The following is a 23,320-nucleotide window of genomic DNA, read 5'->3' on the forward strand; positions in this document are numbered from 1 at the left end:
GAACAGATCTTGGAAAGCAGCGTCTCCAAAGGAGCCATCTGGAAAGCCCTCCTCCCAGTTTAATCCTTACCACTCACCTCCCAGCATGTGATTGGCTACTCACTTCCAAACCCAGCCTGCCTCCTCCTCCCCTCCCTCTCCCCCTCCCCCTCAAAATTATCTTCCAATTAGCCCATTCCAGGTTCCCAGCTCCTGCAGAAGGCAGATGGAGATTGGAAATATAACAGACAATCTGGGTCAAATCCCATATATATATGTTTTTACTTATTTTAGAGAAAGAGGAAGGGCGAGGAATAGAGAAAAACACAAATGAGAGAGAAACTTCATTGACTGGCTGCCTCCTGCATGCCCCCTACCAGGGATCAAGCCAGCAACCTCAGCATGTGCCCTGACCAGGAATCAAACCGGTGACCTCTTGGTTCCTGGTTGATGCTCAACCAACTGAGCAACACAGGCAAGGCGGAAAGAACCTTCTGAAGCCCAGCCTGGAGGGTGGCATCACACGGAAGTAGATTTCACCACTGTGGTTCTGTGACGATCACTGTGAAGACCTGGTGAGGGCCTCCCCGGGACCCGTGGTGAGCACGGAGGCTCAGACCACCCACCGTGCGGTCCAGCTCCGGCCAGTCGGCCATGAACCCGGAGCCACACGGCTGACCTGCCCTCTGGCCTCTGCAGACGAGCTGGGAGCTGGGAGCTGGGAGCTGGGAGCTGGGAGCTGGGAGCTGGGAGCTGGTTATGGTTTACAAACCACTTCAGCCCCCGGGAGGGCAGCTCCCACAGAAGCATTCACCGGAGCCTGGAGGAGGGAAACGGAAGCCCGCATTCTCGCAGCAGATGCTCCCGGATCAAATGGCCTGTAATTACTGCCTGGATCACTGAAGGGAAGTGAGGAGCAAATCACAGCCTGCCTGTCACACATGGGCCCACGCCACCAGGGCTGCTGGTAAAGGGAAGCCCATTAGCAAGTGAGATGGGAGGGAACAAAGAGGGCGGCTCACAGCTCTGGGTGCTCCCAACAACAGGAAAATGTCACAGGAGAAAGGGTACGCTTCCTTCTTGGGCTGATGTCCAAGCATCAGTTAATATAGAAAAACCACCAATGTCTGTCTGTCTGTCTTCCTTTCTTTCTCCCCTTTCTTTTCTTTCCTTCCTTCCACCCTTTCATCCATCTGTATATGTATGTATGTATTGTAGGGTTCCATACTAATATTCTACTTAAACAAATGCTATGTTATAGTCAAGAGTACATGGTTTCATTCATGTTTTCCACGTTAAAAGCCCACAGTAGCATTTTCCCGGGGCTGGAGCGGGGTGAAATGTGACACTGCTTCCTTCACCGGAAGCCACAGACTGTTGGGCCGCCCGGCGCCAATTTTCCGGGAGAGCTCGAGGTCCTGGCCTCGGCGTCTGCGTGGAGCCGTCCTGAGCCTCCCGGGGGGCTGTTGTCACCATCTCCATGGCAGACGCCTCCCTGCAAACCCCAAGGCTCCTGTTACTCATCAGGCAGCACCTACACAGTTTCCCCTGGGGCTGCCCAGGCCCCTAAAAAATGCTCCAACAGGACTGACTGGCTGGACTCCACCCTGAACAGATTTCACGTCAGGGTGAGTCACGGCTGACCGCCCGGCCCTCCTCCTGCCGCTCAGGACTGACCGCCTGCCTTTCGGGGCTACACTAACGAACACGACACGCTGCCTGTCTGCACCCAGACGCCCTGTACGCGTTGTAAACATCCTCCAGAGGTGATTAGCAGAGGGAAACTCCTGACGTGCAATGTTCATCTTTCAACCAGCTGCGGGCAGATTGCTAAGTACCGGGAATCTATAAACACAAATGCCCTCAATTCAATCTGCAACTCCACTAACCCTGGTTATGAGTCTGCAGTCCCAAAGCATAAAGACGCCCCGAAAACAGCCCTGTGAGTCCAAGGAATTGCATCCCTGTACTAGAAGGGGTACTGAGTTACAATAAATGGGGTAGCTGTTTAAATGCATGTGCTTTATAAAGCAGATTCAATAATACTTCCCTCTTGCCCATTAGAGTGCCGTGGGGCTGGCCAGTGAATCACAAGAAGGTTTTTTTGTTTGTTTGTTTGTTTGTTTGTTTGGCAATCTGAGCCCAATTTAAACAATTAATTCTAATCATGAATGGCGATGTTGGAAAAACTTATTTTCAAATCCATCGTAAGTCCTGCTAATAGAAAGCCCTTGGACAAGTCAACTTCTTAAAGTTCACAAACCTGTCACGCATCATCAAGTAAAAAGCTACATAAAAATCCGAAAATAGCCAAGACCGGATTGGCTCAGTGGTAGAGCGTCGGCCTGCAGACTAAAAGGTCCCAGGTTCAATTCCGGTCAAGGGCCTGTACCTTGGTTGCGGGCACATCCCCGGTAGGGGGTGTGCAAGAGGCAGCCGATCGATGATTCTCTCTCATCAATGTTTCTAACTCTCTATCTCTCTCTCTTCCTCTCTGTAAAAAATCAATAAAATATATTATTTTTAAAAATCCTAAAATAAAGCTCCATAAAAGGTGACCCTTGCTTCCAGATGATAGGGACAGCAGAGTCAGAGGAATAGCCACCTGTCAAAAATCAAAACAAGACCCTCTCTGGACGTCATTGCAAACACTTTCCCTCTTGCCTTCCATCATCGCATGATAACTCACGTGCTCCAGAGTCTCTGGAGAAACAGTAACCCTAAACCATGGCAGTCAGCATCCTGAAGTTCAGATCGCTCCCTGAACTCGGTGCTAGCAAGTGCTTCCGCGATGAGCTCTCAGAAGCTCCTGAAAACGTTTCCCTGTCCGGGGCCGCACTCCAACACCAAGTGCTCAGGCCGTTCCTTACGGGATAGAATGTTCGCACAGCCGCCCTTCCTCCGGGACAGGCAGTGGCCGCAGCCGGCCAGCGTGTGGGGCAGGATGGCCAAGCCCCGGCCCCGCGGCCGCTGGGCGAGCAGGGTAAGGAGCCCCTCACCGCCCAGGCCGCAGGCCCCCCGTCTGACCAATGCAACGACAGAAGGCCCACTTGGCCCAGGGCACAGGAGGCCACGTGCCTGGCACGGCCCAGCGAATGTAGCTGCGGCTGCTCTGATTACTAGTCACACACGTTTATTTTAACAGGAAGTCTACAGGAGGCATACATATGAGTACGGAAGGCGATGAAAGTGGGGATTCTTTCCCGATTCTTCTTCCTGTGTTACCAAGCACCCCGAGGGAGCAAGGGGCACCAAAAGGAAAGTGAGCAACGTGTGTGCTTCATCTGGGGGTAAGTCCAGGCTCAGGCTGCATTCCTTTGCGCCAACTCCGATGCCATTGTTAACGGACAGGGAGCATGTATGATTTGCAGCGGTGAGGGGGGAACCCAGGATCTGCCACGGTGTGTATATAGGTGTGTGTGTGGGGGGGGGGGGGGGGGGGGGGACCCAGGATCTGCCATGGTGTGTATATGGGTGTGTGTGGGGGGAGAGGGGGGAGACCCAGGATCTGCCGTGGTGTGTATATGGGTGTGGGGGGGGGGCGAGGGGGGAGACCCAGGATCTGCCGTGGTGTGTATATGGGTGTGTGGGGGGGGGGAGGGGGGAGACCCAGGATCTGCCACGGTGTGTATATGGGTGTGTGTATCAGGGGGGGGGCGGGGGGGGGGAGGGGACCCAGGATCTGCCACGGTGTGTATATGGGGGTGGGGGGGGGGGGGGGGGAGACCCAGGATCTGCCGTGGTGTGTATATGGGTGTGGGGGGGGGGGGGAGACCCAGGATCTGCCGTGGTGTGTATATGGGTGGGGTGAGGGGGGAGGGGAGACCCAGGATCTGCCACGGTGTGTATATGGGTGTGGGGGGGGGGGGGGGGGGGAGACCCAGGATCTGCCACGGTGTGTATATGGGTGTGTGTATCGGGGGGGGGGGGGGGGGGAAGGGGACCCAGGATCTGCCACGGTGTGTATATGGGGGTGGGGGGGGGGGGGGGAGACCCAGGATCTGCCACGGTGTGTATATGGGTGTGTGTGTGGGGGGGGGAGACCCAGGATCTGCCACGGTGTGTATATGGGTGTGTGTGGGGGGGGGGGGGGACCAGGATCTGCCGTGGTGTGTATATGGGTGGGGGGGGGGGGGGAGACCCAGGATCTGCCGTGGTGTGTATATGGGTGTGGGGGGGAGGGGAGACCCAGGATCTGCCGTGGTGTGTGTGTGTGATGGGGTGGGGGGAGGACCAGGATGTCCCGAGAGGCCTGTGACGGCTCAGACGGAGGCACTTGCCTGAGTGAGGGAGGGCCGCTTCTCCTTGCCTCTCCTCGCCAGCGTGTCCAGCCCTTTCAGAGAGGAAAACAGGCCCTTCTTGCTCCTTCCTCGCTGGGTCAGCGAGAGCGTTCGCTTGCGGAAAGCAGAGTCGTCTCGAGAACACACCTGGTGCAGAACAGTTAGAGCCTTGAGGGTAGGATGGGGGCGGGGGGGGGGGGGGGGAGGGGAAGCTGCCTGCTCTAACGGTACTGGCCCCCCCGGGGGACTCACCAGGGCGTGGAAGGAGGAGACGGACAGGATGCCCAGCCGGCCCAGGGCCAGCTTGGAGGGGCGGCTGGCGGCGGCCAGGAGGCTCTTGGGGTTGGGCAGCTCGCCGCCCTGCAGGCTGGCCAGGTAGCAGCGCATCCGGAACAGCTCCATGTGGAACCGCTCCAGGTTCTGCTCCCACTGCTGGATCTGCGGGAGGAGAACAGGGCGACTTAGAGGAGGCGGCGGCGCAGTCACGGGTCAGACGGAACGCGTGAGCCCTTCACACTGTGGCTGGCTGGAATGAGCCCTCCACCCTCACCCCGCTCCAGCCCGCCCGCCCGCCCAAACACAGCCAGCGGGGCACACGGCACTGCGGCAGGGTCCCCACGGTGCCCTGCCCGCGGGGCACGACCTCCGGAAACACCCGACATAGGCGGGAGGCAGAACGGGAAGTCAGCTTTCCCTCTAGTGCCGTTCCCTTCACGTTGACAGATGCGCTGGATGCCACACAAATGGATGCTGGACATGTGTGTGTGTGTGTGGGGGGGGGGTGGCTTTCCATTCCTGCACATTCTGATAAGTAACTCAGACAGTAAGAAGCAAATGCACGTTGGGGATCAGGACGAATAAAGCTATCAGGCACAAGGGAAGAATTCCCCCAGCCCGTCTCACAACTGTCTTCTCCAGCCCATTCCTGGAAATCCACAGCTATCAATGCACTGTTCTGTCTTCTAATAAAGTGTCACTGTTTATTAAAGCTTCTCCCTTATCCGCACCAGGTGAACCAGTTCTGAGACACTTTCTAGATGGTCTGTAGAGGGTGGATGCATGAGAGAAAGAAAACCAAGGAGCCACTGGATGCCAGAAGATAGAGAAGCCCATGCCATCCGCAGTGGGTGAAAAGAAAGAGAGACATAAAATAAAGTAAAATCCAAGTCTATGCCAAGCACTAGAGATGGAGGAAGAGGCCAATCTCTCACACTGTCACCGATTCCTGCACCTCACAAACTATGTTTAAGGGCACCGATGTGTTTGTGTGACTCCACATCAAAGTGCAACTGGAAGGTAAAGACAGCTCCATCTTAAACAGGGAACCAACGTTTGGTCAGAATCGCTGCGATAATCTCCAGCACACCTAGCCCTCTCCACCCAAAACGTGGGGCAAGATGCAGGTGAATTCCCGGGAGAGTGGGACTCAGATGCTTGGGTTTGTTGAAGGGAAGACAGGGCTGGCAGACCCAACAGCTTAAAGCAGGTCTTACGAAGCTCAAGACGTTTGCTCGAGTTCAAAAAATGGGTATCTCGGTGAATGCTGCACATTGTAGGGGTAATTCTTACATTGGAATTAGCAGAAAACACAGATGAGATGGGACTTCAGGGCCTCTCTATTTCAACAACGCTTCCGATCCTTATCCTGGCAGAGCCTTTGTGATGGCTCCTTCTGTGGGTCAGTCTGACTGGGCCCAGGGGTGTCCGGCTGTGCAAACTGTATTCTGGGTGCTTCTTGGAGGATGCTCTTGGGTGGGATTAACTTCAAATGGGTCGACTGAAGAGCAGAGTGCCCTTTCTCATGTGGGTGGGCCTCATCGAATAGAACAAAAAAGCTGAACCCCTTTCCCCTCCCCACTATCCCCACCCAAGGGAGAATTCCTCCTGCTAATGGCCTTCCAACTGAGATGTTGGTTTTTCCTGCCCTTGGACTTGAACTGAATGAAACACTGTCTCTCCCTTCACCTGGAGCTGCCGTTCTTGGCCGGGGGCCAGCTCTCCGGGTCTCCAGTTGCGACTCACTCTGCAGATCCTGGGACTTGCCCACCTCCATAATCACACGGGCCTATCCCTTCTAATAAGTCTCTCTATATCTTTTCATATCTCCTGTCGGCTCCATGCCTCTGGAGCACCCTGACTAATGCATCCTTCATCCCCATAGGACTCTGAGGAAAGTAAGCCATCATTAGTCACACATCTTAGCCCACAGCTCAAGACAGTAATTACCTGGTTTTTTAAGGTCACGGTTTTTTATAGAGAATCAGTCATGGGGGTTAAATGAGGATTTGTGGTTGGATAAGAACAATGAAATATTTGACTTTTTTTTTTCCCCCACAGAGTCACCAAAGTGGTAGGGAAGGACTTGGGGGGACATGACAGTGCAGACATGGAGGCAGAGGCGTGGGTTACGTGGAGGGAAGAGGACACAGTGGAAAGGAGACCTGTGTAATACTTTAAACAATGAAGAAATTAAATTAATTAAGTTTACACAAAGAGAAAAATAAAAGATTAAACAAAGGAAAAAAGGAAAAGAGCCCTAGCTGGCTTGGCTCACTGGATGGAGCATCAGCCTGCGGACTGGAGGGTCCCAGGTTCCATTCTGGCCAAGGACACCTGGGTTGATCCCCAAGGGGAGGTGTTCAGGAGGCAACCGATCAATGATTCTCTCTCATCACTGATGTTCCTATCTCCCTTTTCTTCTCTCTTCCTCTCTGAAATCAATAAAGAAATTTATTTATTTATTTTTTTTAAAAAGAAAAGAAAAAGAAGACTGGATGCATGAGCTCAGAACAGATCCTGTAACACTGAGAAGGTCTGGCAACATCGGCGATGAGGCTGCGGGGGGAGTGGCCTTGCCCAGGTCACATCGGAAGCTGCCCTTCCAGACCGGCAAGGCTCACAGCGGTGCCGAGGGAATAGTATGCGGGGGCCTCTACCGCGTACTCACCACACAGCTGGCCCAGGTGCTCTCCCTCCTAAGACAGCTTCGCTAGCCGTGTCCGTCCAAGAGCTCCTCACACTTTGTGTTTAAATTCCCATCCAATTACCAACTGTTTCCCCGCCCCCAGCCCCCGCGTGTTCTACACTCGAGATGTAAGACCATCTACGCTCTCACTTGGGGGCCTATTTGGATATTTATAACATCCTTCGAGGGCCATGCGAACATTTTGCATTTCAATTTCCTATCAGCCACGTGCAAGTTCAGCCCAAATTTAAAGTAAGGTTATATTTTATAATTGTCCTTCAAAAGATGAGGTGAAGGAGGAGATGGAGATATTTTTATTTTTTTTTAAGTAAAGGGAGAAATAGAAGACAATTTTGTAGCTACTTAGACATACTCTACTTTAGGAAAATGCAATCATCATCACTAAAACAGTAATGTTATCCTAACATCACATTTTTCAGAGATATTCTGGAGATTTTTTTTCCCCCTAACATTACCTAAAATTAAAATGCTCCAAATCAATTCTCCTGTACCAAGGCTGTTTTTTTGTGGGTTTTTATTTATTTATTTATTTATTTTGAAATTCCTGAAAAACTGATCATTGCCCGTAGGTATTTCTTCATTTTTAAAATAAATACAGGACATGAGGATAAAAACTCAACTTCTTTGAAGAGTAGGCTTTCACTTCTTTCTTTCTTTCTTTTTTTTTTAATAAATTTTTATTTATTTCAGAGAGGAAGGTAGAGGGGGAGAGAGAGAGAAACATCAATGAGGAGAGACAATTCTCTATTGGCTGCCTCCTACACGCTCCACCCTGGGGACTGAGCCAGCAACTCCAGTATGTGCTCTCACCGGGAACCGAACCGCGACCTCCTGGTTCATAGGTCAACGCTCAGACACTGACCCTCACTGGCCAGGTGTGTTTTCTTTTAAACACGCACAAAACAAAAAATAACAAGGATAAAGGAAACGTGCTCTAAGGAAGTTTCCACTGTCTTTCATTTCAAATGGAAAAATTAACAATATTGAGGAGGAAAACTCCCATTTCTGAGCACTTCCACAGATACAATGTACAAGTTTCCTCTTTATTGCTAGCATAGCTGTATTCATTTGCTGAGCGCTGGAAAGTGGGAGGGGGAGGAGATGGCGTCCACGGCCGAACACAGCAGATGAGTAATGACACGTAAAAAGATGACCAGCACATGCAGGCCACGCCCAGCCCTCCTCACACAGTATTTTCTACCCCTCAGTCATCTGATCACAGTGCTTGGTCATTCGCCCACCACCAGGCTTGTCCTGAAAGATGAGTGTCCTTCCCTTTTGACAAAAGAAGCTGAAAAGCTCCACGTTCCAAGCACCAAAACCTACCTTCACAGAGAGGCCCACGCAGTGACTCAGACCACGCTGAGGCTAACTGGTGGTTGGCACAACAGCCGAGGTGGTTTTGTTTTGCCTCCCTGGTATAACTCACATGCCAGGAAATTCAGCTTTTTAATAAATACTAGAGGCCCGGTGCACAAAGATCTGTGGCAGAATAGGCCTTCCTTCCCCTGGCTGCCGACACTGCCTTCCCTCCGCTGGAGCCACCTTTTCGCTCCAGCCCGGAGCAGCCTGTGCGCCTTCCCACGCTGCCGAGGCCCGGAGCTTCCGGAGTGGTGCGGACGCCTGCGGCTCTGCCATGGTGATGACACAAGCATCTCGCCCTGGCCCTGGCCACTCAGCGCCTGTGTATGCAAATTAACCCAACAAAGTTGGCGGGTTAATTTACATACTCACTCCTGATTGGCTGGTAGGTATTGCAAAGGCATATGGTCAATTTGCCTCTTACTCTTTTTTTTTTTTTTTAATATATTTTATTGATTTTGTACAGAGAGGAAGGGAGAGAGAGTTAGAAACATCGATGAGAGAGAGTCATTGATCAGCTGCCTCTTGCATATCCCCTGCTAGGGATGTGCCCGCAACCAAGGTACATGCCCTTGACCGGAATCGAACCCGGGACCTTTCAGTCCCCAAGCTGACGCTCTATCCATTGAGCCAAACCAGTTTTGGTGCCTCTTACTCTTTTATCAGTGTAGATGCTTCCCATCAAGTTGAGCTGAAAATTCCTAGTCATGAAAACACGTATGTTAAGGATTAATTTCTCTTTTATACAAAACCAGCCACTGCCTGGCTAATTAGAGGCGGGCCTGCTCACCCTCCGTCTCTCCCGCCTGCACATCATGTGCCGAACAGTCACATGCCAGGGGCACCGCATGGTTCCAGAGCGCCCTGCCTTCGCCCGTGCTGGCCCTGGGCCTGGAATGCCCAGCTCCACTCCTCTTCTGATGAACTCCGTCTCATCCTTTAAGAAGCAACTCAGGCACCCCTCCACCAGGAAGTCTTCCTGACTGCACAGGAGGCCACACTTCCAGTGTGTCTTCCAAGCACTCTGGAATATCACTGGCCCTGAACTCACTGTAAGGTGTGGACCTGCCACGCTCAGCTCTGTCGCCCTGCTCATCGGAGAGCACCCGAGGGCTAAGGCGGCCTCTCCTCCGAGCCCCTGGTCTGTGCGCATCTGCCTGGCCCAGACCTGCGCTCGCAGAGCTAAGCCGAATGCTCATCGCCTGCCCCAGATCCTCCCGCCAGCCCCCGCTGCCTCCTGAAGGAGGCCTCGCTGTGGCCCGGCACCTCTATCGTCTGCCCGTGTCTCCCTCAAAACCCTTCACAGACCCTCCATCCCTTACTCCCCTAGTTGCTACCCGCCCCCCCACATAGGTATCGTATTTCTCTCAAGCTTTGTTCCTCTCGCCAGCTTCCAATTGTCCACATTCAATCCACCCTCCGTCATTTTAAGACGTGAAGTAAATATTTAAGACGAAGCCTACGTTTCACAAACCCAGAGCCCTCCCAGGGCCACCAACCATGAGTGTGCGCCCCCCCTGCCTCCCCCCCCCCCGCTGACCGCCCCTCCCTCTCCGGCCCAGTGACCCAGGGGGAGTGAGAGAGGTACTGAGCTCCGCAGGGACGGGGGGAGCCATCTGGAAGAAAGCTACAACTGCCTGAGGGTGGTGAGGTTCTGTCCCTGTTTACTTGTTGAAAATAATAAACAGAAAGGGGGAAAAAAAAGTCCTCACTGGACTTAATTTGCAGCTCTTCCTGCCTCCCAACTTCAAAGGAATCCCAGCTCCACACGGGATCCGCTCCCATCAAAGCTGCGTCATTCTGTCCCACCCAGGCCCCAGCGGCCCGGGGGCCAGACCATCCGATGGGTGTCTTAAAGCTAAGCATCACCACCCAACCAACGGCAGGAAGTCCAGCCGTCATTGTGGTCAGAGTCTTTTTATTCATTCGGACAAGCCACGGGCCGTGACCTTGTCCACCCCAGTTCTCCCAACAAGGCCTGTCGCAGAGCCTTCCTCCGGCGTGATGCAGCGTGCCCTGGGAGTTCGGCTATGAAGCTGTGAACGGCTTTTTCCTGAGATTCCCGGGCTCTCTGGGGGAAAGCCCTACATGAATAAAACAATATTTTCTTTCACGTAAAATACAGTAAAGTTCAGACTTTAAAGGGAGTGGATAAAGCACTGCTCTTTTAAAGACGTTTTCCAAAGGTCATTAATAGAAAACGATGCTTGGGGGATGTGTGAGAGACCGCGTGCTTATTGGTCTGGGTTTGTAAATGCCTCTGCCTTTGTAGCTGCACATAACGTCCTGCACAGACCATCTCGTAAAAGATCGTACACACATGCTCGTTCCCCCCACACTGCACACCCTTCGTGTCTGCGAGGGGGGAGCGCACAGCCTCTGGCAGGCCAGGCGAGGACAGTGGGTGCAGAAAAGGGAGTTCGCGTGGCCCGCTGCAAAGCCCTCTGGGAAAACACCCTGAAAGCCTGCCACGGTGGTGAGGAGCAGATTTTCCGGCGGAATTTCTGAAGAGCAATCCAAGTGATTGCTAGAGGCCCGGTGCACAAAGATCTGTGGCAGAAAAGTCCACAAGCCCAGCTGGCGTGAGATGGTGAGTGTGTGTGTGGGAGGGAGGGGTGAGGAAAGCAGGGTGCGGGAGGGGACAGTTGAAATGAAAAATTAGACGGAGGTGAGGATCCTGTCTATGGGATGTAGAATGGGCCACAAGTGAGAACTGCCCTAAGTCTTTAAAACAGTTTCTCCTCCGCACCCAACCACCCAGACCTCAGCTCTGTGAGAGTCACCCCTCACATCCCACCCAAGAATCACACCAATGGTGACGTCACAAAGTAAGTATTTACCTACTGTGGGCAAGGGGATCAAGTTACATTTAATGGAAATATTAAATTTCTGAACATGCTGGCTTGGACTTCATGTGGCCATAGAGAGGAGAGGAGGAGGAGGAGGAGGAGGAGGAGGAGGAGGAGGAGGAGGAGGAGGAGGAGGAGGAGGAGGAGGAGTGGGAGGAGGAGGAGGAGTTGGAGGAGGAGGAGGAGTTGGAGGAGGAGGAGGAGGAGGAGGAGAGGAAGGAGGAGGAGGAGGAGGAGGGGGAGGGAGACTAGCCAGGAGCCATTCCACGGCCCTAGCTTTCCCTCTCTCCCTGGAGTTAACATGCGACGATACAGAAAGTCTTGAAAACTCCAGGCGGGGCATCCCACCAGAGGGCTACGGTGTGGCCTCCAGGTGCCGGCTTGGAGAGCCAGGAGGAGTGGAAGCCACGCTTCCCCCCCTCCAGTCGCCCTGAGGGCTGAGTGGGCGCCTGAACCGTCGGAGGCCCCGGACCACGGAGCACGGAACTGTCATGCCACGTACCCACGTGGTGGGCTGTCCGAGCAGAGAAACACATGCTCAGAAGCTGCTACTCCTCTGAACGGCACAGAGCGCCACTCTGCCTGTTTCATTATTACATGAGGTCAGACCAGAGGAGGCGTGATCCTCAGCACTTCGTCTGCAACGGAAGCAACGCTGCTTTCTGGGCCCACAGACACGGGGAGCTGACCTCTCACCCTCCGGGGCAGTGGTCGGCAAACTCATTAGTCCGCAGAGCCAAATATCAACAGGACGATGCCTGACATTTCTTCGGAGAGCCACATTTTTAAACCTGAACTATACAGGTAGGTCCATTGCTATTGACTTAATTAGGGTTCTCCTAAGCTAAACGCTCAAGGGGCCAAAGAGCCGCACATGGCTCTGGAGCCGCAGTTTGCCGACCACTGCTCTAGTGGTTTCATTCTTCGGGGTTTGTCCCGAAAGGGACAGTCTCTGAGAGACTCGGCGAGGCAAGGGGGAGCCGCTCAATATTAGGAACAAAGCTTCGGGCACAGAACACCGCACGAGATGGGCACCGCACAGCCCACCCCCACGTCACCAACACGCAGCCACGAGGAGCCACGGCAACTGTTCCCGGAGACGCGCACCAGGGCGGCAGCGGTACCTGGTTCTCGATGGCTTTCCTGTTCTTGGGGTCGCTGACCACCGACAGCTGCAGCTCGGCCATCTTCTTCATCTTGCTGTCCATGTCGATCTTCTGGGCCAGGTTCCGGGTCTGGGTCTTCAGCAGCCGCACCGTGTCCTCCTTGCCTCGCTTCTTGGCGAAGAGGGATGCGCACGCCGAGTGGATGGCGGTGACCCAGTTTTCCAGGTCCGTCTGGCTCGTGGCCTACACGCAGGAGGGTGAATAAACAAAATAAAAATAAAAACTCTTTAGAATTGTTTTAGCACAAAGTGCTCTCCACGGTGGCAGGCTGGGCCTGGGTAGGTCACACCGAAGGGGGACCTTCACCCCATAAAGCTGTCTAATGTCAAAGATACACACAACCATCTAAGAAACCTCCACTCACCCGGTCTGCTGGCTCAGTGGTTGAGCGTCCACCTAGGAACCAGGAGGTCACGGTTCGATTCCTGGTCAGGGCATATGCCCGGATTGTGGGCTCCATCCCCAGTGTGGAGTGTGCAGGAGGCAGCCGATCAATAATTCTCTCTCATCATTGATGTTTCTCTCTCTTTCCCTCTCTCTTCCTCTCTAAAATCAATTACACACACACACACACACACACACACACGCACGCGCGCGCGCTGAATGGCCAGATTATTATGATCTCTGAAAGCATAATAATCTGGCCACTCAGTGTGTGTGTGTGTGTGTGTGTGTGTGTATTTGCATGTATGTGTATGTGTATATGTATGTGTATATGTATGTGTATATGTATATGTATACGTATATTAGAGGCCCAGTGCATGAATTCATGCATGGGTTGGGTCCAGCCAGCCTAGCCAAGGGGAGGGGACATGGGCAGTTGGCTGGCCTGCCTACCTGGTGGTTGAACTCCTGGTCCAGGGGACAATTTGCATATTAGCCTTTTATTCTAATAAGATATACACTGAGTGGCCAGATTATTATGCATTCAAAGATCATCATCATCTGGCCATTCAGTGTGTTTCTGTGTGTGTGTGTGTGTGTGCGTGTGTGTGTGTGTGCATGTGTATTTTTTAAGCCTCCACTCTGAGGATTTCCGACCTCACACCCACTTGATCACCTGCTGCTCCGGGACAGGGACGGAGACTTTGCTTTGCAGGAAGGACACCGCGGGCACCGGGAAACGCTCGCTGCCTGAGTGACTGCCCGGCATGGGGCTGCCGCTCGGGGCTGAGCCCGGCCCACAGCCTGACGGAGCCGTGGCTGTGTCCCTGCCACACCGTCCTCCCGCTCTGTCCTCACCCTCAGCGACGTCCCAGGCCCAGGGAGGGACGCCGGCGGTACCTGGAACAGGTAGACGTCCCCGAAGGCGTTGCTGAGGCAGAACACGTTCTCCTTCTTGGGGTGCTCGGGCACGGCCTGCACCACGCTGTCCTCGGCGAACAGGGCGCAGCGGGGCGCGCCGCTCTGGTCCAGGCAGTTCTTGCCGTAGGTCTCGTAGAAGAGCAGCGTGCAGCCTGCAGGGGGCGGGGCGGGGGGAGCACCGGCTGTCACACGGGAGGACCCGGGGCCGGGGAGGCCTGCGGCTCAGAAACGCAGCCTGGATGCGGCAGCTGTGCCCACAGAAGGAAACGCTCCCCTGGCCGGTGTGGCTCAGTGGATAGAGCGTCGGCCTGCGGACTCAAGGGTCCCAGGTTTTTTTTTTCTTTTGTTTTTTTAAAATATATATTTTATTGATTTTTTACAGAGAGGAAGAGAGAGATAGAGAGTTAGAAACATCGATGAGAGAGAATCATCGATCAGCTGCCTCCTGCACACCCCCTACTGGGGATGTGCCCGCAACCGAGGTACATGCCCTTGCCCGGAATCGAACCCGGGACCTTTCAGTCCGCAGGCCGACGCTCTATCCACTGAGCCAAACCGGTCCCGGCCCAGGTTTGATTCTGGTCAAGGGCATGTGCCTTGGTTGCGGACACATCCCTGGATAGGGAGAGTACAGGAGGCAGCTGACCAATGTTTCTCTCTCATCGATGTTTCTAACTCTCTAACCCTTTCCCTTCCTCTCTGTAAAAAAAAAAAAAATCAATGAAATATATTTAAAAATAAGTAAATAACAAATAAATAAAAACAAATCTCAGAGAAAAGACCTGGGTCGGTGGGGAGAGATTAAGGGAACCTATGGACATATGTGCATAACCCATGGGCACAGATAACAGTTTAGTGAAGACCTGGGGGTAGGGTGGGAGTGGCTGGGGGGGGAGGGCATCTGTAATACTTTCAACAATAAATTAACACACACACACACACACACCCTAACATGTCTATACAGCGCAGTGCAGAAGGCAGAAGGAAGGCTGGCCCCTCGCTCTGCCCTCGGAAACAGCTCCCTCCCCCCGCCCCTGTGCCTTATGGTTTCTAGAAGCACTGAGTCACTCTCTTCCCATAAACAAGACTCGTCCCGACGTTGAGTGAGGCCCTCCGAGCGAGGGAGGGCAGCACGAGGCTCATGGGCAGAGCTGCTTCTGCGGAGCTGAGCGTCCCTCCCTCCAGCCACCGCCTCACGTGGAAGCAGCACCCGCCCGCACTCTCCATCGGGGACGGCCCTGCCGCGGGGCACCCAGCGCCCTGCGTGCCCCTGGGACCGGGACTCGGGGCCACGATGGCAGAGCAACGCCAGCCGTCCCCAGGCCCGAGTTCCTCCCGAGGGCTCCCGCTGGCCCTCCCCGCCGCCCCGCACGGTGCTCCCGGCAGCCGGTTTGACTCAGTGCGGCCAGAGGAAGTGGACACCGCCCGGGGCAGAGGCAAGGGTGCTGCCCAACCTCCCACCCCATGGACGACAGAACGCAGCTCTCACGTGGCAGCACGAGACCCAGGCGGGCCGTGGCTTTAGGGCCAGGCCGGGGGTGCGCCCGGGAGTGCTGCTGCTGCTGCTGCGGAACTGGAAGCTCGGGAAGTCAATGGCAGACCCGCCACGTCAAGCTGACCTCGCCTGGGACTCTGACGCCAGGGCCTCGGCCGACGGGAGGGGCTGCAGCTTGTCAGGCCCGGCACCCGCAGGGTCGAGGCTGTCAGCCCCCCGCCCAGGCCCCGCCAGGAGCTGGTGGTGGTCAGGGCAGTGGACAGCGGCAGTGCCCGCCAGGAGCTGGTGGTGGCCTGGGCAGTGGACAGGAGCAGTGCCCGCCAGGAGCTGGTGGTGGCCTGGGCAGTGGATGGGGCAGTGCCCGCCAGGAGCTGGTGGTGGTCAGGGCAGTGGACAGGGGCAGTGCCCGCCAGGAGCTGGTGGTGGCCTGGGCAGTGGACGGGACAGTGCCCGCCAGGAGCTGGTGGTGGCCTGAGCAGTGGACAGGGGCAGTGCCCACCAGGAGCTGGTGGTGGCCTGAGCAGTGGACAGGGGCAGTGCCCGCCAGGAGCTGGTGGTGGCCTGAGCAGTGGACAGGGGCAGTGCCCGCCAGGAGCTGGTGGTGGCCTGAGCAGTGGACAGGGGCAGTGTCTGCCAGGAGCTGGTGATGGCCTGGGCATTGGACAGCGGACTGGGGCAGTGCCCGCCAGGAGCTGGTGGTGGCCTGAGCAGTGGACAGGGGCAGTGCCCGCCAGGAGCTGGTGGTGGCCTGAGCAGTGGACGGGGGCAGTGCCCGCCAGGAGCTGGTGGTGGTCAGGGCAGTGGACAGGGGCAGTGCCCTCCAGGAGCTGGTGGTGGCCTGAGCAGTGGACAGGGGCAGTGCCCGCCAGGAGCTGGTGGTGGCCTGGGCAGTGGATAGCGGACTGGGGCAGTGCCCGCCAGGAGCTGGTGGTGGCCTGGGCAGTGGACAGCGGACTGGGGCAGTGCCCGCCACAGGAGCACAGAGAGAAAACAGACTGGGCCCGCAGCAGACGTACTAGAGGGGAAGTCCTATTAGAACGATCACCAGCCAAGGAGAGCCGTTCGTCTTTGTTCTCTCGAATCCACCTTTTGGCTGGCATCCTGTGAACCCACACACATCCTCCATTCCTCATCCTGCTGCGGGGCAGAGCCGCCAGCACCCTAACATTCCTGTATGCGCGTGTGTGTGTGTGTGTGTGTGTGAGTGTGTCCGCTGACACCGGCCCGCTGTTGTGCGTGTGAGGATCTCCCACCGGGGACTGAGCCCGGAACCCGGGCACGTGCCCTTGGCCGGAATCGAACCCGGGACCCTTGAGTCCGCAGGCCGACGCTCTATCCACTGAGCCGAACAGGATAGGGCCAGGAAAGATATTTAAAAGGGGTACAGAAATACCTACAGAGTAATAAGCAAGAGCTGTGAAGTTCAATCATGTGTTAGATGAGATCACAAATGTGAATGTTAAGCCACCTCGCCCGGGTTTGAGAAAGTGTGTGCAGCCCTGGCCAGTGTGGCTCCGTTGGTTGGGCATCGTCCCAGTCGAGACATCTGCCCACGTTTTGGGCTGGATCCCTGGCTGGGGGCTTGCAGCAGGCAGCGGATCCCCTTCACAGGGATGTTTCTCCCTCTCCCTTCATCTCTCTCTAAAAATCAATTTTAAAATATTAAGAGACAGAGAAAGACTGTAGTAAAGCACGCAGGAAGATCCTATGTCAACTCCTTTCACACAGCCAAAACCGGTTTGGCTCAGTGGATAGAGCATCGGGCTGCGGACTGAAATGTCCCGGGTTTGATTCCGGTCAAGGGCATGTACCTAGGTAGTGGGCACATTCCTGGTAGGGGGTGTGCAGGAGGCAGCTGGTCGATGTTTCTCTCTCATTGATGTTTCTAGCTCTCCATCCCTCTCTGTAAAAAATCAATAAAATATATTTAAAAAAATAAAAAATAAAATAAAACCTTCTTTCACATGAACTCAAGTGAGCGCAGGCCCCGGCACCCCCCGAGAGGGCAGAGCGGAGGGAGGCCCCGAGGCCGGGTCCCCGCGCACCCACCTTTCAGCGTCACCCAGTACTGCTTCCACCGCCTCCGGGCCACCAGCTCCAGCTTCTTCTCCTTCTGCAGCGTGACCAGGGGCTTGAAGAAGAGCCAGCCGGCCTTGCGCACCACCCCCTGCTCCTTCTCGAACAGCAGGTCCAGCTGCTCCAGCGAGCTGAGGGACCCGCTGCTGGACTCGGCCGTCTCCGTGGACGTGTCCCCATGCTCCGTGTGGGCCCGGCCGACCTCCAGCTCCCGCATGAAGTTCTCGTAGATGTCCTGCCGCAGGGGGTTGCCGCCGAGGGCCTGGGCGGACTCGCTCCTCTGGGCCAGGAGCTGCGCCGAGCCCCCCGCCCACAGCGCCGGGAGGGGCCCCGGGCCGTCCGCGTTCAGGCCGTCTGAGCGGCTGTCGAAGTAGTCGCTGCCCTCCTTGGACCTGGGCTCCTGGGAGGACGACCCCGATCAGAAGTTACGCACATCCAAAGCGCTGCCCTCTCCCCCCACCCCCCGACACACACACACACACACACACACACACACCCACACACACACACGGCACACGGAGGGTGCTGTTGGTCGCTAGAGCAAGATGCTTTCAGCAAAAGCACGTCTTGAATCAAATCTCTAAACCAGAAAGAACTGTGGGAGCGGTGCTGCCCAACCCGGTGTACAGCCGGTGGAGTCAACGCTTCAACGTGGAAACAAAAACATCACCGACTCTCTCCATGCAATCTCTGCTTAGCATCAAGAAATCAACCAGTGTGTTTAAAACACACGAGTGAAGATTTCCAGACTGAGGTTTCTTTGCTAGCTGTGAATTGAAGTCTTAGGGGCAAAAATTCATGTCCTTGCAGTCTATTTGTTTTTTCCTGCTTTAAGAAAAAAAAAAAAAAAAAATATATATATATATATATATATATATATATATATATATATGATATTTTACAGAGAGGAAGAGAGAGGAATAGAGAGTTAGAAACATCGATGAGAGAGAAACATCGACCAGCTGCCTCCTGCACACCCCCTACTGGGGATGTGCCCGCAACCAAGGTTCATGCCCTTGACCGGAATCAAACCTGGGACCTTTCAGTCGCAGGCCAACGCTCTATTCACTGAGCAAAACCGGTTTCGGCTCCTGCATCCTTTTTAAGGTAAATTAGGAAATCCTAGTTCCAGGGTCAAGGGGGAGGGGACATGGGACTCAGCGTGGCGAAGCACAAACTTCTAGGCACAAATCTGTCCGCAAGGTAAACATGGCCCCACCTCCCTACCACCTGCCCAGGTCTAGGCGCGGGGTCTCTGGCAGCTTCCTTTCCCACAGCAGACGGTGAAACCAGGCTCCTGAGGTCCCTCACCCCCCGAGGGCACACCTCGGAGCCGTGCCCCTTTCTTCATAATCAATATCGTGTGCTTCACGTGGGAATGTCTTTCATGAAGAGAACGTACTCTGCATTCACCCTCACCCTTGAACTTGAACATCTGCTTTATTCTAGGTCAGGGGTGAGGAACCCTTCTTCCGCCAAGGGCCCTTTGGACATTTATAACATCATTCTCGGGCCACACAAAATGAGCACCTTAAAAATTAGCCTGCTGTGAATGGTGAGACATTTCTTTAACTCAGCCCTCATGCCTGGGCGGGGGCCACACCAAACGATTTCTCAGGCCTTTTACATCTGCTGGCCCGACGTTCCCCACCCCTGTTCTAGGCACTGGGCATTCCAAAGGCACGGATCTTGGCCGTTCATACTGATTTCAACACAAAATCAGAGACGGGCAGCTCTGAATAAAATTAAAATTTCTACAGTAACCGCTACCCCTGCGAGGACTCCGTGCCCTGGGTACTGACCGGGCCGAGCACAGACCTGAAAATACGGAGATGTCCTCTTCCATCTACATTACAAGCCTAGTCATGCAGGAAAAACACCTCCCACACAGCCCATTCACTGGCAAACAGCAGGCAAGGGAGCTTCAATTATGACTCAAAAGACTCTGACATCCCAAAAGGGGAACTTAGGTCACAGTCACTCTGCTGAGAGATGCTGACCACGCTCACCTACTCGGCTGCTAGTGGCCTCTCCATGTTGGTTCCTTATCCGTTAGAATAATAACAATGAAAGAAAACTCCGTCCAGGCCATGCACTATTGGCCTTATGTTGAATACTGCCGTGTGAGAAGGGGTTTTATTTCCCAGAATTCCACCCAGAAAGCAAGCAGCAAAGTGGCAATGACTTGCTGTCTTTTGCAGGAAAATCATCAGCTCCGAAGAGTGCTTCCAAACACCCAGGGACAATAAACAGCTGAGCCCAAAACACGGCTATTACTAATGAGACACTGTTTTCCGTGGGTGTTTACATAGTGTCCCAGGGCCACATTGATTTATACTCGATTCTTATGCAAGAACAGGGCAAATAAGCCAGCTGCGGTGAGTGAGTCATTGAGGAAACTTTCAAAATAGTTTGATTTTTTTTTCAAAAAAAAAACTGTCACTTGTTATTCTTCAAAAACTCTTAGGAAGTGAAGCAATACTTCGCATGCAGCTAGCGTTAACACGACCTCGGCGATGAGCGGGACTCTGACTCAGAGCCCCAAACACAGGGCTGCCGCTGACACTCAGCAGGAACCACCACGGGGTGAACAGAAGCAGCAGAACCCTGTCAGAAAGGCACTGCAATGCCAAGCTTAACCACGCCCTGCAAGCCCTTTTGACTTGGTTTCTAAGGAGACACTTCCAGCTGTCGCGCTAACTTTAAAATGTTCAGAGGTAGCAAAGACAAAATGTTCTCCCTGAGAGAGGGGAAAAGATGACATGTTAGTATTTGCAGCTGATTCTTATGAACTTCCCTAGTCTCAAATAAGTTTCGAAATCTTTCCATCTAGAATCCTAGTAGCTAGGGACGAGCAGTGTTCAGCAAATAGGAATGAATGAATGAATGAATGCATGCATGAATGCCCCTAAATAGGCTCTCTGGTTGTGTTTTGGGTATGAAGTTAACATGCCATGTGACACAGGTGCAGTTAGCAGACTGATGATTTCTACTCCTCCAATCAGATCATTAATTTCCATTCCTCCAATCAGATCATCATAAGGAGGATACTGAGAGAGAGACTCCAGATGTCACTCGGCATCCTGGGAGCTAAGGGAAAACGGATCACCACCCCTCACTTTCTAGGAAAGAGGGCCAATGTCACCTTGTCATGGTGCGCTTGAATTTTCCTTCAGCGCAGAGTACGGACGCCAGTCCTCCGAGAATTCCCGGGGGACTCTGCAGGCATGTGGCCCACACATGTCCTGGTCTTCCCCGAGGCACAGGGCAGCGTGTGCCTCCTACTCCCCGCCTCCCTCCCTCCAAGTTAGGCACGGCCACCTAATAGGCTTTAGCCCATAATGTGCACTGTGGAGAGACCGACCCGCTCTGTGCAAATCAGACATGGACTCAACAGCTCAATGCCAGTGACAATGGGGGTCACAGCAGACGACAACTAAACAGAAGTTGGCAGGCGTGGCTCAGTGGTTGAGCGTGGACCTATGAACCAGGAGGTCACCCTTGGATTCCCAGTCAGGGCACATGCCCAGGTTGCGGGCTCCATCCCCAGTAGGGGGCGGGCAGGAGGCAGCTGAGCAATGATTCTCATCATGATGTCTCTCTCTCTCCCTCTCCCTTCCTCTCTGAAATCAATAAAAACATAATAATAATAAATAAAATAAAATAAAACATTTAAAAAGAAAAGAAAAGAAAAAAGAAAAGAAAAGAAAAGAAGCCCTGGCTGGTTTAACTCAGGGGATAGAGTGTCAGCCTGCAGACTGAAGGGTCCCAGGCTCGATTCCGGTCAAGGGCATGTATAATACCTTGGTTGCGGGCACATCCCCAGTGGTGGGTATGCAGGAGGCAGCTAATGGATGTTTCTCATCTCATCGATGTTTCCCTCTATCCCTCTCCCTTCCTCTCTGAAATCAATTTAAAAAAAAAACAAAAACACATTTTAAAAATAAATAAAAGAAGCCCTAGCCGGTTTAACTCGGTGGATAGAGTGTCAGCCTGCAGTCTGAAGGGTCCCAGGTTCGATTCCGGTCAAGGGCATGTACCTTGGTTGTGGGCACATCCCCAGTAGTGGGTATGCAAGAGGCAGCTGGTCGATGTTTCTCATCTCATCGATGTTTCTCTCTATCCCTCTCCCTTCCTCTCTGTAAAAATCAATAAAATAAAAAAAGATGCTATTAAAAATAAAAAAGAAAAGAAAATGCAAATCTGAAGCAAAAGGGGAAAACAACAACCCACACGTGCCAACAGGATCGCAGGTCTGGGGCTCCCTGGGGCCCCGCACCAGGGCCCAGCGGTGCGGCCCCTCCTGCCCACGCGCCCCTCTCCCGGAGAGGGAAGGAAAGCGGCGCCGCTGCCCGGCCAGCTCACCTGCAGCTTCCGCTTCTTGCGGGACAGGCTCCCGGTCCAGTCGCTGAGGCGGCGCATCCTGGCCTTGAGCGTGTCCTTCTTGGCCGCGGCGTCCTCGGCCAGCGCCTTGGACCTCCTGCAGGGCAGCGTGAAGGACGCGTACGGGCCGGGCTCCCCGCGCCCCACGCGGGACAGCACGTCCATGTCGGAGGCGAAGGACACGCGGTGGCTGAGGTCCTCCTGGGAGAGGCGGGACCCGCGCCGGGGGCTCCCCAGGGTGCAGGGGCGGAGGTCCCGCAGCGAGGACAGGGACGCGCTCTGCGGGAAGGGCTGCGGGGCGCCCCGGGGCGGGGAGCCGGCGGGCAGGCTGGGCGCCGGGGACGGGCCCTCGGCCTCGCTGCCCTCCGCCTGGCCCCAGGGCGAGTCGTACCAGGAGGACTCGGAGCTCGGGGAGGAGCTGCCCTTGCTGGAGCGCGGGCGGGAGCGCGCGGGCGAGGGGCGCGGGCTGGGCGCGCGGGGGCCAGGGGCGCCGGGCGAGTAGCGCAGCAGCCGCACCGGCCCCCCTGCAGCCGCGGCCTCGGGGGGCGCCCGCGGGGGGCCGGCCCCGCTGTGGAACTCCACGCGGAGGCAGCCGTCCAGCTTGCCCAGCGTCCTGATGAGCACGCGGGGGCTCCGCGGGTCCTCGGCGGGCGGCGTGGACGCGGTGGACGCGGTGCCCTCGGTGCCCGCGTAGCAGCGCAGCAGGCGCCCCCCGGGGCGGTCCCTGGCGGCCGAGTGGCTCCCCTCGGGCTCCGGGCCGGCGAGGCAGGGGCCGGGGAAGCCGTTCTCGGCGGGGGAGGCCGGGCGGGCGCCCCCGGGGCCGCCGATGGGCCGGGGCTTGGCGGGGGCGCCGCCCTTGGGGGCCTTGCCGGCGGGGCCGGGCCGCGGCGCGTAGGGCTGGCCGCTCTTGAAGTGGGACAGGCAGCTGCGGGCCAGCGAGCGCGACTTGTAGCCCGCGCTGCCGCCGGGGGCCCAGCCGAGCGGGGACTTGTCGTCCTTGGCGTGGATGCTGCGGATCTTCAGGGAGCACGGCTTGGGCTTGGCGCCGGGCACCGCGTGGCCCTGGTGCTTAGCGCCCTGGAAGGTGTACTGGCTCTCCGAGTTCCCCATCTCACCCTGAGGAGGGAGAGCAGGGACACTGGTGAGCGCCAGGGCCTAAACTGCATTCCACTTAACAGAATGCTCTAAAGAGGGGGGAAATAGCCCTGACCGGTGTGGCTCAGTGGATAGAGCGTAGGCCTGCAGACTGAAAGGTCCCAGGTTCCATTCCGGTCAAGGGCATGTGCTTAGTTGCGGGCACATCCCCGGTGGGGCATGCGCAGGAGGCAGCTGATCGATGTTTCTCTCTCAAATCGATGTCTCTACCTCCAAATCCCTCTCCCTTCCTCTCTGTAAAACAACAACAACAAACAAACAGTAAAATATATGTTTAAAAATAA

The 23,320-nt window shown here is 55.2% G+C and overlaps 1 protein-coding gene across 2 annotated transcripts in view; it reads right to left on the reverse strand.

Moving 5' to 3' along the window:
- The window catches only part of TIAM2 (TIAM Rac1 associated GEF 2), a 151,253-nt gene that overhangs the window by 51,471 nt on the left and 76,462 nt on the right, over positions 1-23,320 (reverse strand). For both annotated transcript variants that reach the window (XM_045572775.1, XM_045572776.1), the window contains 6 exons: positions 21,864-22,997; positions 17,472-17,898; positions 13,907-14,079; positions 12,581-12,805; positions 4,512-4,697; positions 4,260-4,406 (listed from right to left, as the gene is read on the reverse strand). In XM_045572775.1, coding sequence (XP_045428731.1) covers positions 4,260-4,406; positions 4,512-4,697; positions 12,581-12,805; positions 13,907-14,079; positions 17,472-17,898; positions 21,864-22,991 — 2,286 coding nt within the window. In that variant the 5' untranslated portion in view covers positions 22,992-22,997. The remainder of the gene's footprint in view (positions 1-4,259; positions 4,407-4,511; positions 4,698-12,580; positions 12,806-13,906; positions 14,080-17,471; positions 17,899-21,863; positions 22,998-23,320) is intronic.

This window comes from Pipistrellus kuhlii, unplaced genomic scaffold, assembly GCF_014108245.1.
Source record: "Pipistrellus kuhlii isolate mPipKuh1 unplaced genomic scaffold, mPipKuh1.p scaffold_m20_p_5, whole genome shotgun sequence".
NCBI classification, from domain to species: domain Eukaryota; kingdom Metazoa; phylum Chordata; class Mammalia; order Chiroptera; family Vespertilionidae; genus Pipistrellus; species Pipistrellus kuhlii.